The following is a 22,560-nucleotide window of genomic DNA, read 5'->3' on the forward strand; positions in this document are numbered from 1 at the left end:
CGTCCGTGCCCGGCCCCTCGGTCCCGGATCGTCACACAGGAGGAAGGAGCAGCTTCTAAACGTCCTTGTCATGTGTCACATCTGTTCTATCTTTTCAGGCTCAGAGACCAGGAACGATAAATATGATAACACGCCGAACTTTTAAATAAGCCTGGACCGCACGCACACGGTGACCGTCACCCTGTGAGCGGCTGGGGAACCGGACGAATGCCCGGAGGTCACAGTCCCCGTGGGACCAGCTGTGTGTGTGCTGGGACGATGGGCACTTTTCTTTGTCCAAACTATTTTATTTTTAACGACAAAATGAACTGGCAAAAGCGCTTGCTTCTACACTAACTGACACCTAAACTCCTTCGGTTACAAGCCGCGGCGAGCGCGGCGCAGGCTACCTTTATCCACGGGGTCGAAGTTGATGTGCTCGGACGTGGCCTCCCCCAGGGCGTTCCGCGCCTCCACCCAGACCTCCATGTTGACGAAGTACACCGTCGGGTACTCCACGGTGCACGCGGTGGGGCTGCCGCGCTTCGTTTTACAGTCAGGAAACTTCTCCGTGGCCCTGAAGACAGAAACGGAAGAACCAGGCATTAAAGGAGACCTGAAAACACGAGCGTGAAGAGTTTCGTGAGACCCAGGTGATTCCAACGCGGCTGAAATAAACCGACTGCAAAAATACAAACTTCCTTAAAAACCAACCTGTAGGGAGCGGCTACAGGGTCAAGCCTCGGACTGACGTGTGGCGGGGCCACAAACAAGTCCCAGGTGGAGGGCAGAGCCCTCCCAGCATAAATAAGCCTGACCTTACAGCCCGCCCTAGTCCCTTCCTAGACAGCTAATGGGCGGTGGGAGGGGCAGCAGGTGCTGCCAAAACAAGGGAAACGCTCAGGAACACTGTAACTATGGGGACCACTCCTTGTTTCGCCGTGTGCGCTCCGACTACAAACACTCCGCTCACAGGCCGCGGTGGTCTCTCCATCGGAGAAGCAGCGGCCCACCAGGCCCCAGCTGTATTCTCGTCCGTCCTCTTTAACCCTTCACCGCCCTCCTCAGGCTCACCGAACCTGCCCTGCTGGACGCGGCACACTAGCCTGCTTATCTTTAAGACGTTTGATCGGTATCCAAACACAAAATTATTCCCAAATGCCTACTCCAGCAGCACTCCATCTAGCATGCTCCCCCCGCCCTGCCCCTTTTCCACGGCTCCTCCCAGCCGAGGGCTCAGTGCCGCTCCTCTCCCTTCCCGCACAGTCCTCCCGGCTGGCGGCCTCCTGCGCAGGGGGCACGGGGAGGGGGCGGGGACAGGATTCGTGTCACCCAGAAGTGCCCCGGCCCGCCCGTCAGGCCAGGTGACCGCTCTCGGACCGCTATCACCACAGGAAGTTCAGGTGGTTTTTCCTTCACTCACACGTTTACGTTGTGCATCCATTAAGAAAACGTACATGTACGTGTTATTTCTTAAAATAAGAAGGATAAACCCAAACTGAGGAAACGCTAACTGAAAATGGGACGACAGCGATCAAGTATTTTCAATCACATTTGGGCGTGACAGTGGGATGGAGTTAAAGTGTCCGTATCCTTTAGAAAAATGACTAGGATATTCACGGATGCGATGACATGACCTCAGACCAGCTTGGGGGGCGGGGTGTACACACACAGTACACGCCGGAGCCGCCATCACTGAAGCTGGGCAATGGCACACGGGATGCATTATACGACTCTTCCCACTCTTACGTCTCAGATGTTCCAACGTTGAAGGTTAAATAAAATGTTTTAAAACTTGCATTGAATGTTCCTACTGGACACAATAAAATCCCAGCACCTGCCCAACTCAACACACTCAGGACACGACGGACGTCAATGACTTGCCATTCAGACTTCAAGGTGAAGTTCGTCTCCAGGTGCGTTTCCCGCCCCGGGTCCCACTGGCACGTCATCCTCTTCCCTTCGTTCACAATGCAGCTCAGGTTCGTGGGCTTCTCCGGAGGCACTGAGAGGGGAAAGGGAGCGACTCTCAGAAAGCTTCATGTCCACAAGCAACATGCACCTCACACCCTGCCCACGAAGTACTCCCTGAACTGCCCACCAAGTTACTCCCTGAACTGCCCACGAAGTACTCCCTGAACTGCCCACGAAGTTACTCCCTGAACTGCCCACCAAGTTACTCCCTGAACTGCCCACGAAGTTACTCCCTGAACTGCCCACGAAGTTACTCCCTGAACTGCCCACCAAGTTACTCCCTGAACTGCCCACGAAGTTACTCCCTGAACTGCCCACGAAGTTACTCCCTGAACTGCCCACGAAGTTACTCCCTGAACTGCCCACGAAGTTACTCCCTGAACTGCCCATGAAGTTACTCCCTGAACTGCCCATGAAGTTACTCCCTGAACTGCCCACGAAGTTACTCCCTGAACTGCCCACCAAGTTACTCCCTGAACTGCCCACGAAGTTACTCCCTGAACTGCCCACAAAGTACTCCCTGAACTGCCCACGAAGTTACTCCCTGAACTGCCCACGAAGTTACTCCCTGAACTGCCCACGAAGTTACTCCCTGAACTGCCCACGAAGTTACTCCCTGAACTGCCCACCAAGTTACTCCCTGAACTGCCCACGAAGTTACTCCCTGAACTGCCCACGAAGTTACTCCCTGAACTGCCCACGAAGTTACTCCCTGAACTGCCCACCAAGTTACTCCCTGAACTGCCCACGAAGTTACTCCCTGAACTGCCCACCAAGTTACTCCCTGAACTGCCCACCAAGTTACTCCCTGAACTGCCCACGAAGTTACTCCCTGAACTGCCCACAAAGTACTCCCTGAACTGCCCACGAAGTTACTCCCTGAACTGCCCACCAAGTTACTCCCTGAACTGCCCACGAAGTTACTCCCTGAACTGCCCACCAAGTTACTCCCTGAACTGCCCACGAAGTACTCCCTGAACTGCCCACGAAGTACTCCCTGAACTGCCCACGAAGTACTCCCTGAACTGCCCACGAAGTACTCCCTGAACTGCCCACGAAGTACTCCCTGAACTGCCCACGAAGTTACTCCCTGAACTGCCCACGAAGTACTCCCTGAACTGCCCACGAAGTACTCCCTGAACTGCCCACGAAGTTACTGCCTGAACTGCCCACGAAGTACTCCCTGAACTGCCCACGAAGTTACTGCCTGAACTGCCCACGAAGTACTCCCTGAACTGCCCACGAAGTTACTCCCTGAACTGCCCACCAAGTTACTCCCTGAACTGCCCACGAAGTACTCCCTGAACTGCCCACGAAGTTACTCCCTGAACTGCCCACGAAGTACTCCCTGAACTGCCCACGAAGTTACTCCCTGAACTGCGCAGGAGCAAGTGCCACGCAGTGTGGGCACAGCAGACACTGGTGCCCGGGAAGCTAACTTCTTCCCTGTTTAAACTCAGACTTCTCTCTGGAGGGTGAGCCACCTCTGCTGCCGGAACCACTGGGACTAGTGCTTCCCCGTCGTCTTTAGTGGAACCCGCTTCGTTGTAACTGAACCGGAGCCGCTGAGCCCCACTGGGCGCCCTTTGTGTTTGCCGTCAGTGAGAGGAAACAGGTGGGGAATGGCGGTTCATCCGGTTCCCCCGCTGCCCTCTGCTCTGTGCGGAAGCGGAGCCACCGGCAGGCTCGGCAGACCTGACCTCAGCTCCGGTCCCGCCCAGCTCACCTGCGTGGACAGCCTTCCTCCGGCTCTCACTCCCCTTCCCCTGCGCTGGGCGCGTTTTCTCAGCGATGAAGGCGCTAACTCACTGCAAGCGACGCTGAACCAACTCACAGGTTTCAACTCAATTCTTTTCTGGGGCGGGGGCGGGGGGCTCCTCTCAGGAGACTTTTCTATAAACGGACAGGCCCTTGGCTTTCAGGGACAACACACAACTTCGTTTTTGGGGTTTTCTGCATATTCGTCATGAAATTGTGGTTCCGCTCCTAAGCTTGTTTGTAAAAACAAATGTGTCCAAAAGGCACTGGCCTGAGACCCACACACAACACTGAACACGTAACTCGCGTCCCAGCCGCGCCGGAGGGACTGAGAACTCACAGCCGGAAACGACCCGGACCCCGTACACGTTCTGGTCGATCTGCCCGAACGTGCGGATGTTGCAGGTGAGCTGGGTGTTGAGCAGGGCGACGTTGGTGAAGGTGACGCTCGACGCCGTGCGGTTTATGACGGCGTACTGCGCGCGGGGCACCGTCTCGTGGTTTGTCTTCCAGAAGATGTAGTCGGCGTTGACGTGGAAATAGTCCATACACTTTTCCTGGAGCACGCAGACCGCGGTGAAGTTAGAGCCGAGCCGCACGACCGGAGACTCGGGGTCGATGTGGCCACAAGGATCCAGAAGTTCCCCTGGAAGGAGCAACAGGAACCCGTGGGTGTGGCCTGGCCTGCCCATCACGGCCGGGCCTCCCGCAGGCCCCAGCGTGGGCGGGTGGGGGGCCCCTCGCGCCTCCAGCTGGTGAAACCGCCCCTGTGGGTAAGGAGCTGCCGTGACCCGGCCAGTCCTACCCTCCCTGACGCCCGGGGCAGCCCCCCCTGACACTCTCTCCAAGTTAAGGGAACAGCAGATATAAACTTAATTTGGAGTATTAAAGGACAGAAGACATGACCAGAGAGTCAGTAATTTTTAACCACGCAGACTAAGAGTGATACGAGAAATGGGCAAATGTTCACGTTTCCAGAGAGAATCACAGGCTCATTAAACGAGCCCCTTCCAACGTAATCCCGGTTTCATAGGCCACTCGCTCCTGGAGACTAAACTGTAGAAAGCGGATTTTACTTAGAAAGGCACAGGATACAGCAGCCGGGTGCCCCTGTGGGAGGGTGGGAATGTGGGTTGGAACACACAATAGCCAACGTTAGAGGGACGTGAGGAAACGGCTGGCATTCGCCGCTGCAGGTCCAAACAGATCAACGCTGGACTGGCTGGCGGCCCGGGGTCAACACGCTGACCTAGGAGGTCAGAGAGGCGGCGAGCAGTCTGTCCGAGTGCAGCCGCCCTCCTCCCCGCTCAGGTCTGCGCTGCCCACGCCTGCCCCGTCGCAGTGTGTGCCACGTGACTTCCAGGCCGGCCGTGGAAATGCCACTTCCTCAGGCACGCCTCTCCTCTGGGCCCTGCCCTGGGGGCCCAGGCCCGTGGGGAGACACGTGCGTGCTCCGGCGACAGCCCGCCGAGGCCTCGCCGCAGCACAGGCAGCCACGGGGAGGCCCCAGGAATCGGGGGAGGGGAGCCCGCCGGGCTGGGCCTGGCTGTCCTGACCCCCAAACCCCAGAAAGAACCGTCACGGTCATCTCAGGCCACGCAGTTTTGGAGGGATTTGCGAGGCGGCAGCATTTTATTTTATTTCAGAGGGAAAGGGGGAGGGAGGGATGGAAACATCAATGCCGAGAATCACCGATGGGCTGCCTCCTGCAGGCCCCTCCTGGGGATCCAGCCCACGACCCGGGCCTGTGCCCCGACCAGGCATCGACCCCTGACCTCCTGGCTCTCAGGTCCAGCTCCCCGTGGGGAAGGACAGTGTGGCTCACGCAGCCCCGTCTGCGCAGACGGCTCACGTTTGTTCTGCACTATGTTCCACGAGACAGTGCACGGATTACACGCCTGCACATCACGGTCACGTCAAATACTAACGGTTTGGACACATTTACCCCTAACCCTGCACGTGTCTCCCCGTGGACGTGCGGCGGCCGGCGTGCGGACAGGCCCTGCGGTGGCCGTGGAGGCTCTGCGCCCGGCGCCCCTCCGGCACCAGTCCCACCGCTGCTCCGGCCGCGGCGTCAGGAGGAGCGCTGACGGGGAACAGGTCTCCTATTCTCCATTTAAAACAAGCTCCCTTCCCCACCGACAGCCAGTCACAAGCCACACGGCACCCCACTTCGTGAGTCACTGAGACAACCTCCTCGCAGCAGCGACTCCAGAGGAATAAACACGGAGCCCAGCGCTGCGGTTCCATCGTGTGAACGTAAGACCCGCGGGCGGGGAGGCGGGGAGGCGGGAACTTACCCAGGCACGCGGCCGTGAGCAGCAGCAGCAGGGCGGGCAGCGTCCACGTCCGCGTCCGCAGGGCGGGCATCGTGCGGGGCGAGTCTGTAAGAGACACAGGAACGTCACTGCTCACATCCTCCCCCGGCACCCTTCCCCACGCAGACGGCTTTCTAAAGAGGGGCACGTTGCTGGGAGGGCAGAAAACAGCCACGTCTTCAGGGTCTGTTTATTCCCACCGAAGTTACGGCTACACCGATGGAGTGGGAGTCCGGCCCGCGTGGCTCAGTGGTTAGCGCTGACCCAGGAACCCAGAGGTTCCCAGTTCGAGTCTCGGTCAGGGCACATGCCCGGGTTGCAGGCTCGATCCCCAGTGGGGGCGTGCAGGGGGCAGCCGATTAGTGATACTTTTCTCTCATCAATGTTTCCATCTCTCTCTCTCCCTTCCTCTCTCTCTAAAAATCAATAAAAATATGTTCAGAAACAGCTGGAAAACGATGTCACCTTAGGGTGAGTGAGAAGCGCCTGCTCTTTTTCAGTAAGTCCTCCGAGAAGGAGCATTAGAGACGAGTGTCTGCAGGGCAAACCCAGCAGAACCGCCTCAAGCTGCCTGCACAACGGAAAAAGCCGGAACGCACAGCACGAGCAGCAATACCCTGATACACGAGAATGCCTACAAGTCCCTGAAATCCCCCCAGTAGACAAACAGGCCAGGTGAGCTGAAGAGGCAACGCACAGGAAAGGAAATACAAGTAACTCAAACAGACGCGATGACACTCACCCCCCCCCCCGTCACCCCCCTCCCCCTCCCCCAGGTCCCGTCACAGCGAAGAGACGGGCACCCGCCCAGGACGCTCTGGAAAGCAGCTCGCAGCCCTGCACCAGGCAGAGCCCTCCTGAGAGCCGGCCCCCCGCGCCCAACACCGCGCCACGGGAGCGAGGGGCACCTCAGCCCACGCTCAGGGCTCACGGCAGCTCCCCCGTGGTGGGCGCTGTGCCCGGACACTGAGTCGCTGCGATGAAGTCGGACCACGGCACGTCCACCCCAGGCATGTCCACCCGGGCCGGTCTCACGTGATACAGGGCAGGCGGTGCAGACCAGGCACGCTGCAGTGCACAGCCAGGCGCAGAGGCCGGGGAGGGGGCGCCTGGGGGGGAGGGGGCGCCTCGGGGGGAGCGGGCCAGCGAGCATTCTGGGAGGCGGGCGTGTTCGGAGCCGTGACCGATGCTGGTGTGCCGCGAGCTCGCACTTACGCTCTGTGGCCGTGTGAGACGCGCTCAGTGAAAACAGTAAACCAAGGACACGCAGTGCCCGCCACACCCTCCCTCGTGCGGTGAGAACAGACCCTGCAGGGACTCGGGCCTCGCACAGCCACCGTGTCAGCCGGCACAGCCTTCCCGGAGAGCCGTGCAGCCCAGACCGCACGTCACGGCTTGTGATTCACAAGAAGCCATTAAAACAAAACCTGCCCGACCAGGGCACGGGCCGCTGAGCAGCAGTCTGCACACTGATCACAGCTGCACACAGACCCTGGACCTGGCATTGCTCCGACAGGTGTGCCCAGCCACGACGGGCCGGTCATGCACGACGGGGCCCGGTGAAGCCACGCACACCCAGCACGGGCACACGCAGCCACAGGAAGGGCCTCATGCGCAGACGTGTCAGCTCTCACAACACGTTAGCACAGAAAGCGCGTTTGTCACGTGTGCACAAAGCGGCAGGAGAGAGAACAGAACCACACGAACTTCCTTCCGTGTGCAGTCCCCACAAGGACACAGGTTCCGCGCGGCTCCCGCAGGGCCCTGGAGGCCAGGAGGGAGGCAGCCCTCCCCCGCCCAATGTCCCTCCCTCTGACGCAAGCACTGAGTCCAAAGTAAACAGTTTAAGTTTAAAAAGGCTCAACTGCCAGCATTCTCTCCCAAATAAACTAGGCCCTTCTTGCCTCCGCCTCACAGCCCTGCGTTTACCGAGTGTGAAAGCCTCCGGCCTCACAAAACCGCCGACAGCGGCCGCTCTGACTGACAGGTGAGGCAGAGACCACTTCCTGCCACCCGATTCCTTCCTTCCTCCCATGGCCACCAGGCCCTCACGAGAGACCCCACCTCACACACGTTCCTGGAGCCGCAGAACACGTGAGCAGGGGGGCGGGCGTCCTGCCCTCCCACCCACCCAGCGCGGTCCCCACGCAGAGGGGCTCCCTGTGGCTGCGGAAGACGGGGGCCTTCCTGTTGGGGGCGCTGTTCCCATCACACACGGACGCGAGGCCCCTAAAGGGCCGAGGATGCTGCAGAGCCACCAGCTCCCTGAACAGCGAGTGGCACGCTTTCCACTCTGAAAGGACGGCCATGAGATGTCGGGGACGGGGGACAGCTCTCAGGAACGTGACGCCACCGTCCGTCCCGAAGAGGGGGACACGCAGCACCCCAACACGTTCTCGGAGGCAGGGCACCCACTGCGCTCGGACCTGCTGTAAAGGGGACCGAGTGGCCAGGACTCTGCTCATTCCTCCTCCTCGCACCCTGTGGACGGCGAACGTTCCACCTGAAACTGCCATCCACGCCCCTCTCCCCGCCTCTCCTGCAGATCGTCTCGTCCAGCGATGGGCAACCTTTGGAGCTTGGTGTGTCAAACTTCGCCAAAAAACTGAGCATCACTCGGGTAGTGTGTCACTTGGAGGAAAAAACATTTCGCAAATGTTTCATCCTCAGGAGCAGCAAATGTTTCATCCTCGGCATGCGGCCGCTCAGGATGAAACATTTGGTGTTTCATCCTCAGCGGCCGCGTGTCATCAGTGCTGACACGCGTGTCATAGGTTCGCCATCACTGGTCTAGTCTATACTAATAAAAGGGCAATATGCTAATTAGACCGGACATCCTTCCGGACAAAGCCACGGTGGCAGGGGCTAAGGCAGAGGCGGTTAGGGGGGATCAGGCCGGCAGGGGAGAGCAGTCAGGGGGATCAGGCTGGCACGCAGAGGCAGTTAGGGGCGATCAGGCAGGCAAGGGTCCCAGATTAGAGAGGGTGCAGGCTGAGGGATACCCACCCCTGCACGAACTTTGTGCACCAGGCCTCTAGTGATTATAACCACGTCTGCACACACGGCTCCCCGAGACCCGCAGCGCTCTTGAAAGCTGCTCTGAAGCCGCAGCCGACTCCTGACGGACCCCGGGGCGCTCTGCTCCCAGCACCCGACGGCCTGTCCGGCCACGCCTGCCTCTGCGGCCAAGGCCCCGTGCTGTGGACGCAGCGCCTTGGGCAGGACTGAGCAGCATAAAGGAAATTAAATTTGTAACGATGATGTGTTACAGATGCAAAGGAAATACGTATTTTTAAATTTTCAAATAAAAAGAAATTGAAAAACGTCAAGTGAAAATCCTCTATAATCCCACCAAGGTAACGACCGAGTAATTTCGTGGAGCATCTTGCAAATTTCTCGTTCATTTTATTTCTTCGTTCTGCATTGCTACAGCTATTGTGGTCCGGGGGAAAACACCAAACAACATAAAAATCACCCCCCGCCCCCGCCCTCCGGCAGCCACCAGCTCCTTCTCTCCCTGTGCGTCGTTCTGTCGTGTTTACCCACGTGTTTTTTTATATTCCACATGTAACCGACTTCACTGAGCACAACGCCCTCAGGCCCACCTCTGCTGTCACCAACGCCAGGCTGTCCTTCTTTTTCACTCCGTCGTCCACATACGCACCTTCTCATCCACCGCTACCGACAGACACCGCGGCGGCGCCCGGTTCTAATGCTGTGCTGAACACCGGGGGCGCGGATCTTGTAAATTCCCCACGTGCATAACCTTACGTTCCGTAAACACGTTACTTTCTTGTTTTATAAAAACGGTGTCACGACAACGTCCTCCAACTGCTTTCTTCACTGAACATGACCGACTGGACGTTCTACGTCAACATATAAACGTTAGTTCCTACAGCTTTGTTCACACTCGCCTTCTCACCCAGCTCTGCCCTGACCAGCCTGCACTGCTCACCCTCCCCTCCCGACTTTTCCTCAGTCGCCCTGAGCACCTCGTAATCCGCTGGCAAGCAGGTGCTGGGAAGGGCCGGACAGCACACCGTTCAGGCTCCGAGGACCTTCCCTCTCCGGCGACCAGGCCCTCTGGCCCTGGAGTGCTAATGGGGCCACAGACGTGTACACACACGGGCATGGCTGAGTTCCAATAAGCTTTATTTACCAAAACTCACATGAACGAATCCATGGATCTACATGTAAAACCTAAAACTTGGAGCAAGAAAACACAGGAGAAAACCTCTGGGAAGTTGGTTAGGCAAAGACTTCTTAGACACGACACTAATGGACAAATTAGGCTTCATGAAAACGAAGGCTTCTGCTCTTTAAAAAACACCGGTAAGAGAATAAAAAGACCAGCCACAGACTGGGAGGAAACACTTACAAATCCATTTCGCAATAAAGACCTATTCCAGAATGTGTTTTTAAACTAGGAAAACATAATGAGAAAACAAACCTAATTAACAGGCGAGCAAAATATTTGAACAGACACATCACCAAAGAAGGAAATGGCCAAACGAACACCGAGTGCTCAGCTGTTCCCCGCTCGGTACTTTCCAAGAGAAACGAAAGCGACATCCAAGCAAGAACTTGGGCCTGGTTAGACCGCAGTCTATTCGTGCACCGACACATTGTGCACCTGCTCACAACACAGAAGCCACGTTCAGTGCTGGCCATGCTGGTGTGATTCTGGACCTGGGAACGTACAGGGGGCCGAGCGTCTCACCGGATCACCTCTCCACAGCCCCGTTTCCCGTCAGGGTCCCGCCCGGAGTGCTGGGTTAGGAGTTCGTCGTGAAGTGCTCAGACTCTCCTGGCTCAGAGCGCACTCGGGAGACAGCCCCGGGTGCTCACCGCAGCCCTGGCTGCAGCGAACTTCCCAGTGCACGCCGCCGCTCGGAAGCCTTCCCTTAAGGCCAGGATACAGGCCGATGCTGGGGGTCGTCGGTCACTCAGCCCCGTCGGGGCAGCTTCATCAAACATGTAACACGCAAATGGACAGACACAAAGGGGAGAAGAAAAACTTGCAGATGATAGGATCATCTATCAGGAGTAAGAATCCAGTGCCAGGCTATCAGGACTAGTGCAAGTTCAATATAACCGCTGAATAGAGAAGATCATAAAAAGTACAGCTCTCCTCGGCGTCGATAACGAACAACCAGAAATGTAACAGGAAAGTCCTGCTCACAGCAGCATCCGAGACTCCACTGTGTCTAGGAAACCCTAACCCGACTACGCGGCAGCTCGTGACCAACACGGTGGAGCCTTCCGAGCTTCCCCGCCAGCCCGAGTGTCACAGGGAGGGACGTACAGGGCAGGGACGACCTCCCGTTCCCAGTTCAGAGCAACGAGGCCCGAACCCGAACTGCAGAGTGGCTGCGGGACTGCACAACCAACGCAGGATTTCGTGGGGAACACCGGGAGCGGCCAAACCCCAACTCCCGACAAGAACAAGCAGCACCTGGTGAGCGGACGCACCCTCTGCTGAGACCACTGCGTGTCTCAGGAACGAAGCCACGCACCGGGGAGAAACAGCGAGCCCTCGGGGGTGTGAGCTGCCAAGTCCAGGAACAGACGTGGGGTTCGGAACACACGTGGGGTCAGAACAGCCCCCCCCCCCCCAGCCACTCTGGCCTGTGAATTACTTTGAGCAAAATGTAATCCGGACTGCGGGGTCAGAGAAACCGCCCCCTCCCCTGAAGAACTCACACCTGGGCCTGGCCCTAACCAGAGCTACTCCGGAGATAACGTTTACAAACGACGTAAAGGGAAGGACAAACGACAGAACCTCTGCTCTCCTCGTCCGGCAATGACCCCCCGCCCCACCCCCCCCGGAGCCCCGAGATGGCCTCAGCTCAGATGCCAATCGGGCCTCCTCTTCCCTTTCTGCCTCCGACCCTCTGACAAGTGTGAGCGTCTGACTCCCATGCGCGTGGGTCCCGGGGGTGAGGGAACGCGGCTTCCTCCCGCTCAGACCCAAGCACCCCAGCAGGGCGCAGGCAGGCCCACCGCTCACGTGGGAAACACACACGCATTAACGTAACAGGAAGGAACTGTTCCGTGCACTCACAACTGTAAGCCTACGTTTGCCCCACCCTGTACGTAACTTAATACCTTTTTGTTGTTGTTGATCCTCACCCGAGGATATTTCCCATTGAGTTTTAGGGAGAGTGGAAGAGAGGGAAAGACAGAAACATGGATGTGGGAGAAACACATTGATTGGTTGCCTCCCGCACGCACCTTGACCAGGGCCCTGGCCCAGGAGGAGCCTGCAACCCGGGTACGTGCCCTTCACCGGAATGGAACCCGGGACCATTTGGTCCGCAGGCCGACACTCTATCCACTGAGCCACACCGGCCAGGGCAGTATCTAATTTTTAGAAATGCACCTCATATCAGTGGGGGGGGGGATAAAGAACTAGTGGTATTGCAAAATAATAACAGTAATAACAAAATAACACAGAGCCCCACTTCGTCCCAGATACAGACACTCCAGGTGGATCAGGGACCTGCGTGTAAGAGTGTTGGCAGGAAATATGAGTGCACACACGTCCTCATAGTTCAGAGAAGGCCTTTTACCGATGTCGCAGTCGAAGCCAAATGACAGCTCTGAGGAAGTTCGAAGTTCAAAGGGTAGCACCTGCCTGGGTGTTCGGAGGGTGGCACAGGCCTGGGTGTTCGGAGGGTGGTACAGGCCTGGGTGTTCGGAGGGTGGCACAGGCCTGGGTGTTCGGAGGGTGGCACAGGCCTGGGTGTTTGGAGGGTGGCACCTGCCTGGGTGTTCGGAGGGTGGCACAGGCCTGGGTGTTCGGAGGGTGGCACAGGCCTGGGTGTTCGGAGGGTGGCACCTGCCTGGGTGTTCGGAGGGTGGCACAGGCCTGGGTGTTCGGAGGGTGGCACCTGCCTGGGTGTTCGGAGGGTGGCACCTGCCTGGGTGTTTGGAGGGTGGCACCTGCCAGGGTGTTCGGAGGGTGGCACCTGCCTGGGTGTTCGGAGGGTGGCACCTGCCTGGGTGTTCGGAGGGTGGCACCTGCCTGGGTGCTACAGAAGCGGGGAGAACGCCCAGGGCAGAGCGGCCCAGGGAAGCGCAGCTGTGCGATGAGCCCAGGGTTTCTGCAGGGAAGACAGCGCCGTGAGCGAGGTCCCGGCTGCCAAGCGAAGGCCCCGCGCCCGCCTAACCCTGGAGCGCGCTGTGGGACCCAGCCCGGCCCGCGTCCTCCGGGTGAGGGGCTGGGGGGGGGGGGGGGCGGTTACACACAGCAGAACGGGCAAACCCTACAGACTCCCGAGGACCAACGGGAAGGCCCGGTCCAGGGGCACAGTGACACCCGTCGGCCAGAGAGCGGAGGTCCACGGACAAGCGTCACACGAACGGGGCCCTCAGGCAGAGCACTCCAGGCTCACCAGCGACGGGTTCACTGTGCAGAGAGGGGGGCGCCTGCTCTGCAGCTTTAAGACGAGAACCTAGACGAGCTCCACATCACTCACGGCCCATCAGCCACCGCGATTCCCACCGAGTCTCCGGGGACACGCTGGACAGCCAGCGACGAGGGAAGCCCCTGCAGCCCAGGACGGCTCGGCGAGGGCTCGAGGCACTGCACTTGGCTGGCGTCCCTGCCTCTTGAACGCCCCGGCCTCCACGTAACCACAGCGTGTGGTTGCCTTCTGCCCTTATCTCCTTTTCTAGCAGGAAATCTCGGCTGGCTTTATCTCCTGGCTTTGTGGGAACCCAGGTTTGGCATCTTATTTAAAAATACCAACTTCTCTGAAGATCTGCAATGTCAACTATGACCCTCAGCAAAATAACTCCAACCATTCTGGACGGGACCTCTTTTTAAAATCCCAGTTCTGTATCATCGCCTTGAACTTCCCGTCTCTGGTGCACGTAAATGTAACAGGTCTGAAGACAACACCCACACAGACACATGGTCATGCACACACGTGTACATAGACATGCACACACCTTCCTTGAAAGTCACAGTTCTTATCTTGCCCCGTCGGAAAAGACACTGGTCTCCATGAACGGCCTAAGCCGGTGGGCCAGGCTGCCTCTGGCCTACCCGTTCCCTTTTAGCTGTTCTCAGCTACAAACCTTCTCCAGGCTCCGTCCGGGAGGCCTTTCTAGTTCTCTTTCCGCCCTCATCCTGACCGAACTGATGCAGGAGCACAACCATGTTCACACCTGCCCCTGGCTTCCAGCCCCTCCCTCCCTCGCAGTCATTCGGAACGTTCCCGGTGGATAAATGCCTCTAAAACACCACGTTAAAGCCGTCACTCTTCCCCCAAAAGCTCTGTAAAGGGTGGAGGACGATGCCAAATGTTTCAGCCAGGTAAGAACCTGCAAGTTTGGCTGCGGTGTGCCGGTCCCAGCTACCTGCTCCTTCTCTGGCATTTCAAGTCGACTCTTAACAACCCTGCACTCAGGCCTGCCCTCAAGCTGCACACTGACTCCCAGAGGAACAGCTAGCCTCTGGCTCCACTCCCTCGGGCGGGATGTTTGCAAAGCCAAGTGCAAAGCAAACACTAGGCTCTTTGACTTGCCATTCACAACTCTCTCACCTTTTATGGTTCCCCACGGCCACCCCTGCAGAGCTCTGTCAGGCCAAGCCCTCTGCCAGCCTTTCTCCACGTTACTTAGAGTTTGTGCTCACTCCCCGCCTCTACCAGCTGCTCTCAGGCCTGCTCTGCAGCGTGTATAACGCGGAGCAACACCTTCTCCGTGGAATTCCCTCCCACGCTCACAGACGCCGCTCCCCGTGGACGTGCACGGCCAGCTTCCTAGTCCGATTCCTCACGCGGCTCAGACGTCCTCAGGCTCGAACCTGCTCCGAGGCACAGACAGGCCGTGGGGAGCGGGTTCTGGAAGACCCTCTGTGTGGCCACATGACTCTAGGCCCTGCCACGCGTGTACACCCTATGAAGAGGCAGCAGAGCTCACGGAGGAGCCGGAGTCTGCCGCCAGGCTGCGGGGTGTGCACTCCCGTCTACCGTCCATTCGCCACGTGGCCCCGGCAAGCTCCCCGCCTTGGACGGGCCTGGCCCTTTCCACGTTGACCTCTGCTTGCAATGGCCCGTCTTCCCTGTCTCCAGATCCGCCCAGGCTCGAGGCTGACCCCTGTACCCTCCGACCCGCCCCAGGCTGACCTGGTCACGCCCCAGTTTAAGTATCTCGGCGAGTGGGTACCCCTGTGCGTTTCATCAGGACGGCCCCCGCCCGGGCCGTCAGCCACCTCAGTCAGCTCTCCCCGGGGCTGAGGGCAGCGCCAGCCTCCACCGCTCCGAGGCCACAGGAAGTGCGCGGTCTCCGTGGTGTGCGGTAGGAAAGCTCGGAGGGACTCCACCGAGCAGACTGCCTTCGCCCTCAGAGACACGGAGACCCAGGGCTCTCCCAGCTTCTCCAGGAGCCAAGCAGCAAACGGTGCGGCGGGAGCCCCGACTCCACTGGAAGAGGCCCCCCACTGCACGGCTGCGCTATTTACAACAGCGAGATCTGGACACCGCCGCGTGCCCATCAGGGACGAGCGGATAAACAGCTGTGGCATTTACACCCGGATACCACGCAGCCGCAAACAGACGGGCCTCTTACCCTGCCAGACAGCAGGAGGCGCCTGGAGGGGTCACGCTAAGGAATAGGCCATGGGAGAAAGGCAAGGATCACACGCTCTGTCATGTGGAATCCAACGAACACAGTAAACTGAGGAACAGAACAGACACAGGCCACAGAACAGCCTGCGGAGTCTCAGAGGGAAGGGGTAGGTGGGGAAAAGATTAACCAAAGAACTTCCCGCACATATGCCAGACTGACGACAGAGCAGCGAGGGCCTGGGGGGGGGGGGGGGGGGAGTGGGGAGGAGGAGGTCCATGGGGGGAGGGGGGCATCTGTGATACGTTCAACAGTGAAGATAAACTTTAAAAACAGAGGAGGCTCCAGAGAGAACACCCCCCTGCTGAGGGTCCTCCAGCTCCCAAGCGGGGGGCAGCGGGCCCCGCACAGGGTCTGGGGCAGCGATGGTGTGTGTGTGTGTGGGGGGGGGGGGGGCAGGCCCCGCACAGGGTCTGGGGCAGAGATGGGGTGTCGGGGAGGCGGGCCCCGCACAGGGTCTGGGGCAGCGATGGGGTGTCGGGGAGGCGGGCCCCGCACACAGGGTCTGGGGCAGCGATGGGGTGTGGGGGGGGGGGCGGGCCCCGCACACAGGGTCTGGGGCAGAGATGGGGTGTCCGGGGGGCGGGCCCCGCACACAGGGTCTGGGGCAGTGATGGGGTGTCCGGGGGGCGGGCCCCGCACAGGGTCTGGGGCAGCGATGGGGTGTGTGGGGGGGGCGGGCCCCCGCACACAGGGTCTGGGGCAGTGATGGGGTGTCCGGGGGGCGGGCCCCGCACAGGGTCTGGGGCAGAGATGGGGTGTCCGGGGGGCGGGCCCCGCACACAGGGTCTGGGGCAGCGATGGGGTGTGGGGGGCATGGGGTGTCCGGGGGGCGGGCCCCGCACAGGGTCTGGGGCAGAGATGGGGTGTGGGGGGGGGCAGGCCTGGCTTCCCTCTCCGTGGAGCGCGGGGACACCTACCGCGCAGGCAGGTGGTCACCAACCCGCGGCCTCCAGGTAGCCGAAGGGCAGGCGCCTTGGGAAACTTAAAATAAATGGAGGAGGCTGTGATTCCTAAATAAAACGAGGACAGGAAGGCCGTTCCCATGGCGCCAGGGAGCGTATCCAGGCGCTGGCAGGGTACTGACCCTCCCCTGAAGGACCGATGAGAAGCCCGCACAGGGCTGCCCGCCACGCAGCCTGGGCCGCGGGAACAGTCCCCACAAACTCGATCCCGCTTTGCCGACCCCGTGGCCCCCCTTCACGGCTTCCTTCCGCTCGCGCTGGAACAAGCGCCCAAAATACCCGCCAGAGACGCCCCGGGGCGCGCACCCCTCCGTCCCAGCTGCTCCCCAGACGCAGCGCCAGGCCCAGCTCCCACCCCCCGCCCCGCCCGGCCCCGGGGTTACTCCGCTCACCGCACACCGGGCTGCGCACCCGACGCCCAACTGTCCCGAGGTCCGCGCTGGGCTCCGAGTCCGCTCCGATCCGCGCAGCGGCGGCCGCACGGCACGCCCCGCACCCGGCCCGCGGGACAGGGACCCGCAGCGAACAGTGGCCCGTCTCCTCCTCCGCTCAGGGCGGTTCTGGGCCGGGAGGGACTGGGACCCGGGGCCGACCCGCCGGGACCAACTCGCAGGGACCAACCCACGGGGGCCCGCACGCCCCAGAGCGGCGGGGGGGGGGCGGTGACCGCGGAGCTCCAGCGACGCCAGCGGGACGGTCACCTCCGGCAGGAAGGGAGCGAGAGCGGGACGGGAAGAGAAGGGGGACAGAAGCCACAGGGAGTCGGGTGTGTGTTGTGTGTGTGTTGTGTGTATTTGGTGTGTGTATTTGGTGTGTACTTGGTGTGTGTTTGGTGTGTATTTGGTGTGTGTTGTGTGTGTGTTGGGTGCTGGCCAGTGGCTCCGTGCGCCCCGGGCGCACAGATTAGGGGACAAGGCTGCGGGCTCCGGTCGGGACGGAGGAACGCGGGGTTTCCCGGCCGGGACGGGGACTCGGGGCGCGCGATGGGGACGCCGCCCTCCGGGCCCCGCGGCCCGACTGCCGGGCCCAGGCCTCCCGCCTCGCCCCCGCGCGCCCCGCTCGGCACGGCCCTCACCTCGGCACGCCTCGCTCTCGGTCTCCGCGGCCACGTCCCGCGGCGCCAGGCCCGTCGGCCGTCGGCAGGGTGCCCGGCCTCTGGCTCGCTGCGCCCGCGTCCTGCTCGCCGCCCGCGTCCGGCCGCTCCGTCCTCCCCGCAGGCGCGGCACGCGGCCCTCCTCCCGGGCGGGCCCTGCGTCCGGCCCCGCCCCGCCCCGCGCTGGGCCCTGCGCGCGGATTGGTCGCCGTGGGCCCGGCGCGTCCGGCCATTGGCCCGCCGGCCGCGCACGGCGAGGGGCGGGGCCTGGCGGCCGGATTCCCGTAACGCGGCTCCCGGCGTCCCGGATTCCGGGGTCGCCCGTGGGGCCGGGATCGCAGGGTCCGCCCCCCGCCCCCGCGCGGGTGCCGAGCGGGGCTCCGCGTGGAGCGAGCGGGCGAGCGCAGAGCCCGCGAGCCGCCCGCCGCCCCCCTGCTCGCCGTGGCTGCTCGCCTGCCCGCGGGGACCGGCCGCGAGGGACCGCGGGCTCCGTGGGGACCGGGACGCGACTCCCCGGGGGACGTGGAGGGCTCGGCGCCCGGAGGTGGTGACCGCAAGTGGCGGCCTCCGCGGCTTCGGGCCGGGCCTGGGAGACCAGCCATGTTCCTGCTTTTACGCCAGCGAAGGGGGTGGGTGGGCGGGGGCCCAGGCCGGGGGCGCTCGCGGCTGTACCCCCCAATCGGCTCAGAAACCCTGAGCAAAGGCAGTCTCCCTGCATGCCCGCCCCCTGCCCCCCTGCCCCCTGGGAAAACAGCTGCAGAGCCGCTTTGCTGTGTGTGTGTGAATGTGTGTGTGTGTGTGAATGTGGGAGTGTGGGTGTGTGTGTGTGTGTGTGAATGTGGGGGTGTTGTGTGGGGTGAGGGGCTCCAGGCTACAGGAGGGCAATAAAGGTTTAACCGGCTGGCACAAATTACACCCATATATCAACACAATTGTAAGGTTCTTCATTACGTGGAGGAATCAGAGAGGAAAACACACCAAATTATTTCCTAGTTGTGACCATGTAATTTTTAAAAGACAGACAGCGGGCCTGTGTCTCGAGCTAAAGGGGTCCCAGGCAGGTCGGGGATCCATCATCCCAGGCAGGTCGGGACCCCTCGGAGCCGAGGCTGGACGCTCCCTGTCACCGGTGTCTAACAGGACGGTGCCTGCAGGGCCTTCCCGCTCTGCCCCTGGTGGGGGTGTTGGTTTCAAAGCAGACCTTGCCGATCTAGCAAACACGCAGGGACAGTGTCTAAGGCTCAGTGCGCCTTCCGGGTCCACGTTCCCTGGGTTTAAACCCTGCTTCCTCCCACGCCTGTGGCCGCTGCCCAGTGGGAGTGAAGGCCTCCTGATGGGGTGGCTGCAGGGGTTAAAACGCAGGGAGCGCCCCACGCAGGGTGCTCAGTCAGTGGGACTGGTCTCCTCACTGACCGTCTACTGGGTCAGTGCTTCCCAGAGTGAGGCATCACAGCGCCATCGAGACGGGGCGTTCTCCGGCACGGGGAGGAGACGGCGGGGACAGTCACTCGGCTCACCGCGCAGGAAAACCCAGCCCTTCCGTGGGCATCTTCTCCTGGGGTTAGCCCAGCCCTCACCTCCAGGAAACTCCCACGGGTGGGGATGGTTGAAATCCTAGGCCCACAGAAGGCATCAGTCATGGCGCTCAGAGCAGCGAGGGCGTGTCTCCCCCTCGGTCGGGGTGAGATAACCTAGCAGACACCTCCGTAGGGCACTGGCCCCGAAGTGACACGCTCAGGCTAAGGATTGGTCATTAGAAAGCTCCGTGGTTGAGCGTCGACCTATGAACCAGGAGGTCACAGTTCAATTCCCGGTCAGGGCACATACGTGGGCTGTGAGCTTGATCCCCAGTGTGGGGCGTGCAGGAGGCAGCCGATTCATGGTTCTCTCAGCACTGATGTTTCTCTCTCCCTCCCTCCCCCTTCCTCTCTGAAAGCAATTATACATATATCCATCCCTGCCAAAATGGGCGGATAAGCGGGGACCATTTTGGATTTTAGATCATTGGAAGCAGAGAGGGTTACCTGAGGACACGGGTTAGTTGAGAGAAGGTGAGCAAAGCCAGGGGAGATGTTACCCAGCAAAGGTGATAAATAGTTGGGGGCACGCTGGGCCTGCCCTGCTAGTGGCTTCAGTGTGGCCCTGACCAGGGCACCACGGACCTCCTTGCCTGAGCCCAGCGGGGTCCCCGAAACCCTGTGTCAGCCTCGGCACGCCCCCAGGTTCTGCCTCCGCCCCGTGATTTCAGCATCTGCAGTGATGACTCAGCACCCGACCCACCGTTTCTCATCCTTCTCAGCGTCACTGAATCCGAAACCCACAGCTGTGGCCACACCTCGATCCAGTCATCAGGTGAGGGGCGGCCACCTGGGCTGGCTGGGCTGTGCGGTGACTTCTCTCCCCACCCCCGCCCACCACTGCCCCTCCCCCTGCCCCTGAGCCTGGGCCTCATCCTCCGTCCTCTGTGACCGAGTCTTTGCTCTCACCCGCATCACGACTTCCTCCCTCCTCGGGGTTACTGAGCAGGAGCGCTCTTGCCAGCCATGGAATGCACTCCCATAGTGCCTTCGTCCCGTCACCTTCAGCCACGGTGACAGCAGCAATGTCATTCCCTTTCCCCTTTCCCGTGAACTCGGTCAGCCCCAGCCCAACCCTCCTCCCGGCACAGGCCTGTTGTCACTTTTCCCTGGAAAAACCAAGACCGTCACTTGTGAGCGTCTTCATTTTTCTCCCTTTCCGGAGGTTGATCCTTCCCCTTATTCTTTCAAAGGGTTCCTCCTCCTCTGTCTTGCTTCTGCAGCAGCTCCCAAGTTCAGTTCCCTCCTCTTAGCTTTCTCGTTGTGAGCATGAAATTCCTTAGAAAACACACTGAAATGACGAACTCAGCGGTGAGCCGGAGGTGGCCTCTCGCAGACGGCAAAGCCTGGGTGACCTCAGAGCCTCCGTTCACCGACCAGAACGGCACGTGTGTCGTGAGTTCAACAGACGTCTCCGAGCGAGGCCTTGCAGACCACACTGAGACCCACTTGGTAAAGTACGTTTGAGATGAAATAGGAACTTCAATCAGGTTGAAGCTAAATTTCCAAGCTAGAAACCAGGAAAAACCCACTTCATCCCAAATAAGCTGAGCGACACTATGACTCTGTTTCAAACATTTTACTGAAGATAATCAATATGCAGAAGCACAGGCTAAGACAGTGGTCGGCAAACTGCGGCTCGCGAGCCACACGCGGCTCTTTGGCCCCTTGAGTGTGGCTCTTCCACAAAATACCACGGCCTGGGCGAGTCTATTTTGAAGAAGTGGCATTAGAAGTTTAAGTTTAAAAAATTTGGCTCTCCAAAGAAATTTCAATCGTTGTGCTATTGATATTTGGCTCTGCGGACTAATGAGTTTGCCGACCACTGGGCTAAGATACAACTGGAAAAACGCTCACAGACTGAACACGTAACTTGCACCCTGATCGGGGAACAGCAGGCGACCAGCACCCCAGAGGCCCCTCATTATGGGGAGGCCACTGGTGACCCCCATCCTGACGCCTCATACCGCAGTTCCACGGCCATCCTTTCAGAGTCGAGCAGCTAGCAGAAGCTTCCCAGAGTGTCAGTGGGCGCGCACTGCGCTTCATTTCGCTGAGGGATGTTGGAGACCAGAGCTCACAGTGGGACACGCTCTGCGCAGAGGTTAAACCCGGTGAGGAGCCCACCCCTCATTCCCTGACCTCTGGGAGCCCGGTCAAGGGCCTGGCCTGGTGACCTTGCCGAGCCGTGGCCACAGGGAGCTGGTTTGCAGAGGCCAGGCAGCGCAGACGTGTGAGCCGCAGTCAGGCCTGCCCCGTGCCCAGGCACCCCTGTGCCCAGGAACCCCGAGGCGAGGAGGGCTGGCCCCGGCTGCAGCCTGGAGTGGCCGGCTGGCTCCAGAACCCCCTCCCGGGATTTGGACCCCCTCCCCCCAGGAGCCCGGACACCCTCCCCCGGGAGCCCGGACACCACCAACTCCCCCCCCACCCCACCCCCGGGAGCCCGGACACTTGCTCTGTTAGCTCGGACACGAGTGCAGGGGCAGGAGCTGACTCTCATCTGAAAGAACTCGATTCAGGGACAAGCAGGCTCCGTGCCTGGAGCCCGTAGGTCCATAAAGCCGGGCAGGTGAGGACAATATTCCTTCTGGGGGAAGGCACCCAGGGTGGCTGGCCCTCGGGGGCTGGACGCGAGCAGCACTGACCGCTGGAGGACGGCCCAGGCAGATGCCCGTCTGTGCAGGTGGCCACGCGTTTCCCTGGAGGCGGCCGGTCACCAGGGGTCCTGGCACGGCCCCCGCTCTGCCCCTCCCTCTCGAGGGCCCTGGTCACTTCCGTGTGAATTACAGACATCTGACTGGGAGGGGCTTGGAGTCCAGTCCAGGACCCTCCTCTGCGAGGGAGTGAGCATGGCTTCACCAACAAGACGTGTGCTGCTCGCAGGCCGTGTCCGAGGACCTGGCAGAGAGCAGAGGCATCAGCACGGACACGCTGTACACGGCTGACCCCTGACCCCTGTCTGTGAGGAGCGCTGCTCGTCGTTTATTTATTTATTTTAATACCTTTTTATTGATTTCAGAGAGGAAGGGAGAGGGAGAGGGAGAAACATCATTGCTGAGAGGGAATCATTGATTGGCTGCCTCCTGCACGCCCCACACTGGGGATCGAGCCTGCAACCCGGGCCTGTGCCCTGACCGGGAATTGAACCCTGACCTCCTGGTTCACAGGTCGACACTCAACCACGGAGCCACACCGGCCGGGTGACACGGAAACTCTTCTCTACTTACCGTAGACATAGTATTTGATATCGTTTGCGCTGA

At 60.4% G+C, this 22,560-nt stretch overlaps 1 protein-coding gene across 1 annotated transcript in view; it reads right to left on the reverse strand.

The window, feature by feature from the left end:
- IL6ST (interleukin 6 cytokine family signal transducer) overlaps nt 1–17,849 on the reverse strand; it is a 32,322-nt gene extending 14,473 nt beyond the window's left edge. Inside the window, exons 1-5 of the mRNA XM_079793584.1 lie at nt 17,706–17,849; nt 6,012–6,095; nt 4,052–4,357; nt 1,864–1,984; nt 390–556 (exon numbers count right to left, since the gene is read on the reverse strand). Of these exons, the coding sequence (XP_079649710.1) occupies nt 390–556; nt 1,864–1,984; nt 4,052–4,357; nt 6,012–6,081 (664 nt within the window). The 5' untranslated portion in view covers nt 6,082–6,095; nt 17,706–17,849. The remainder of the gene's footprint in view (nt 1–389; nt 557–1,863; nt 1,985–4,051; nt 4,358–6,011; nt 6,096–17,705) is intronic.
- Between the last annotated feature and the right edge of the window lie 4,711 nt (nt 17,850–22,560).

Source organism: Cnephaeus nilssonii, assembly GCF_951640355.1.
Source record: "Cnephaeus nilssonii genome assembly, chromosome: 2".
In the NCBI taxonomy this organism is placed as follows: domain Eukaryota; kingdom Metazoa; phylum Chordata; class Mammalia; order Chiroptera; family Vespertilionidae; genus Cnephaeus; species Cnephaeus nilssonii.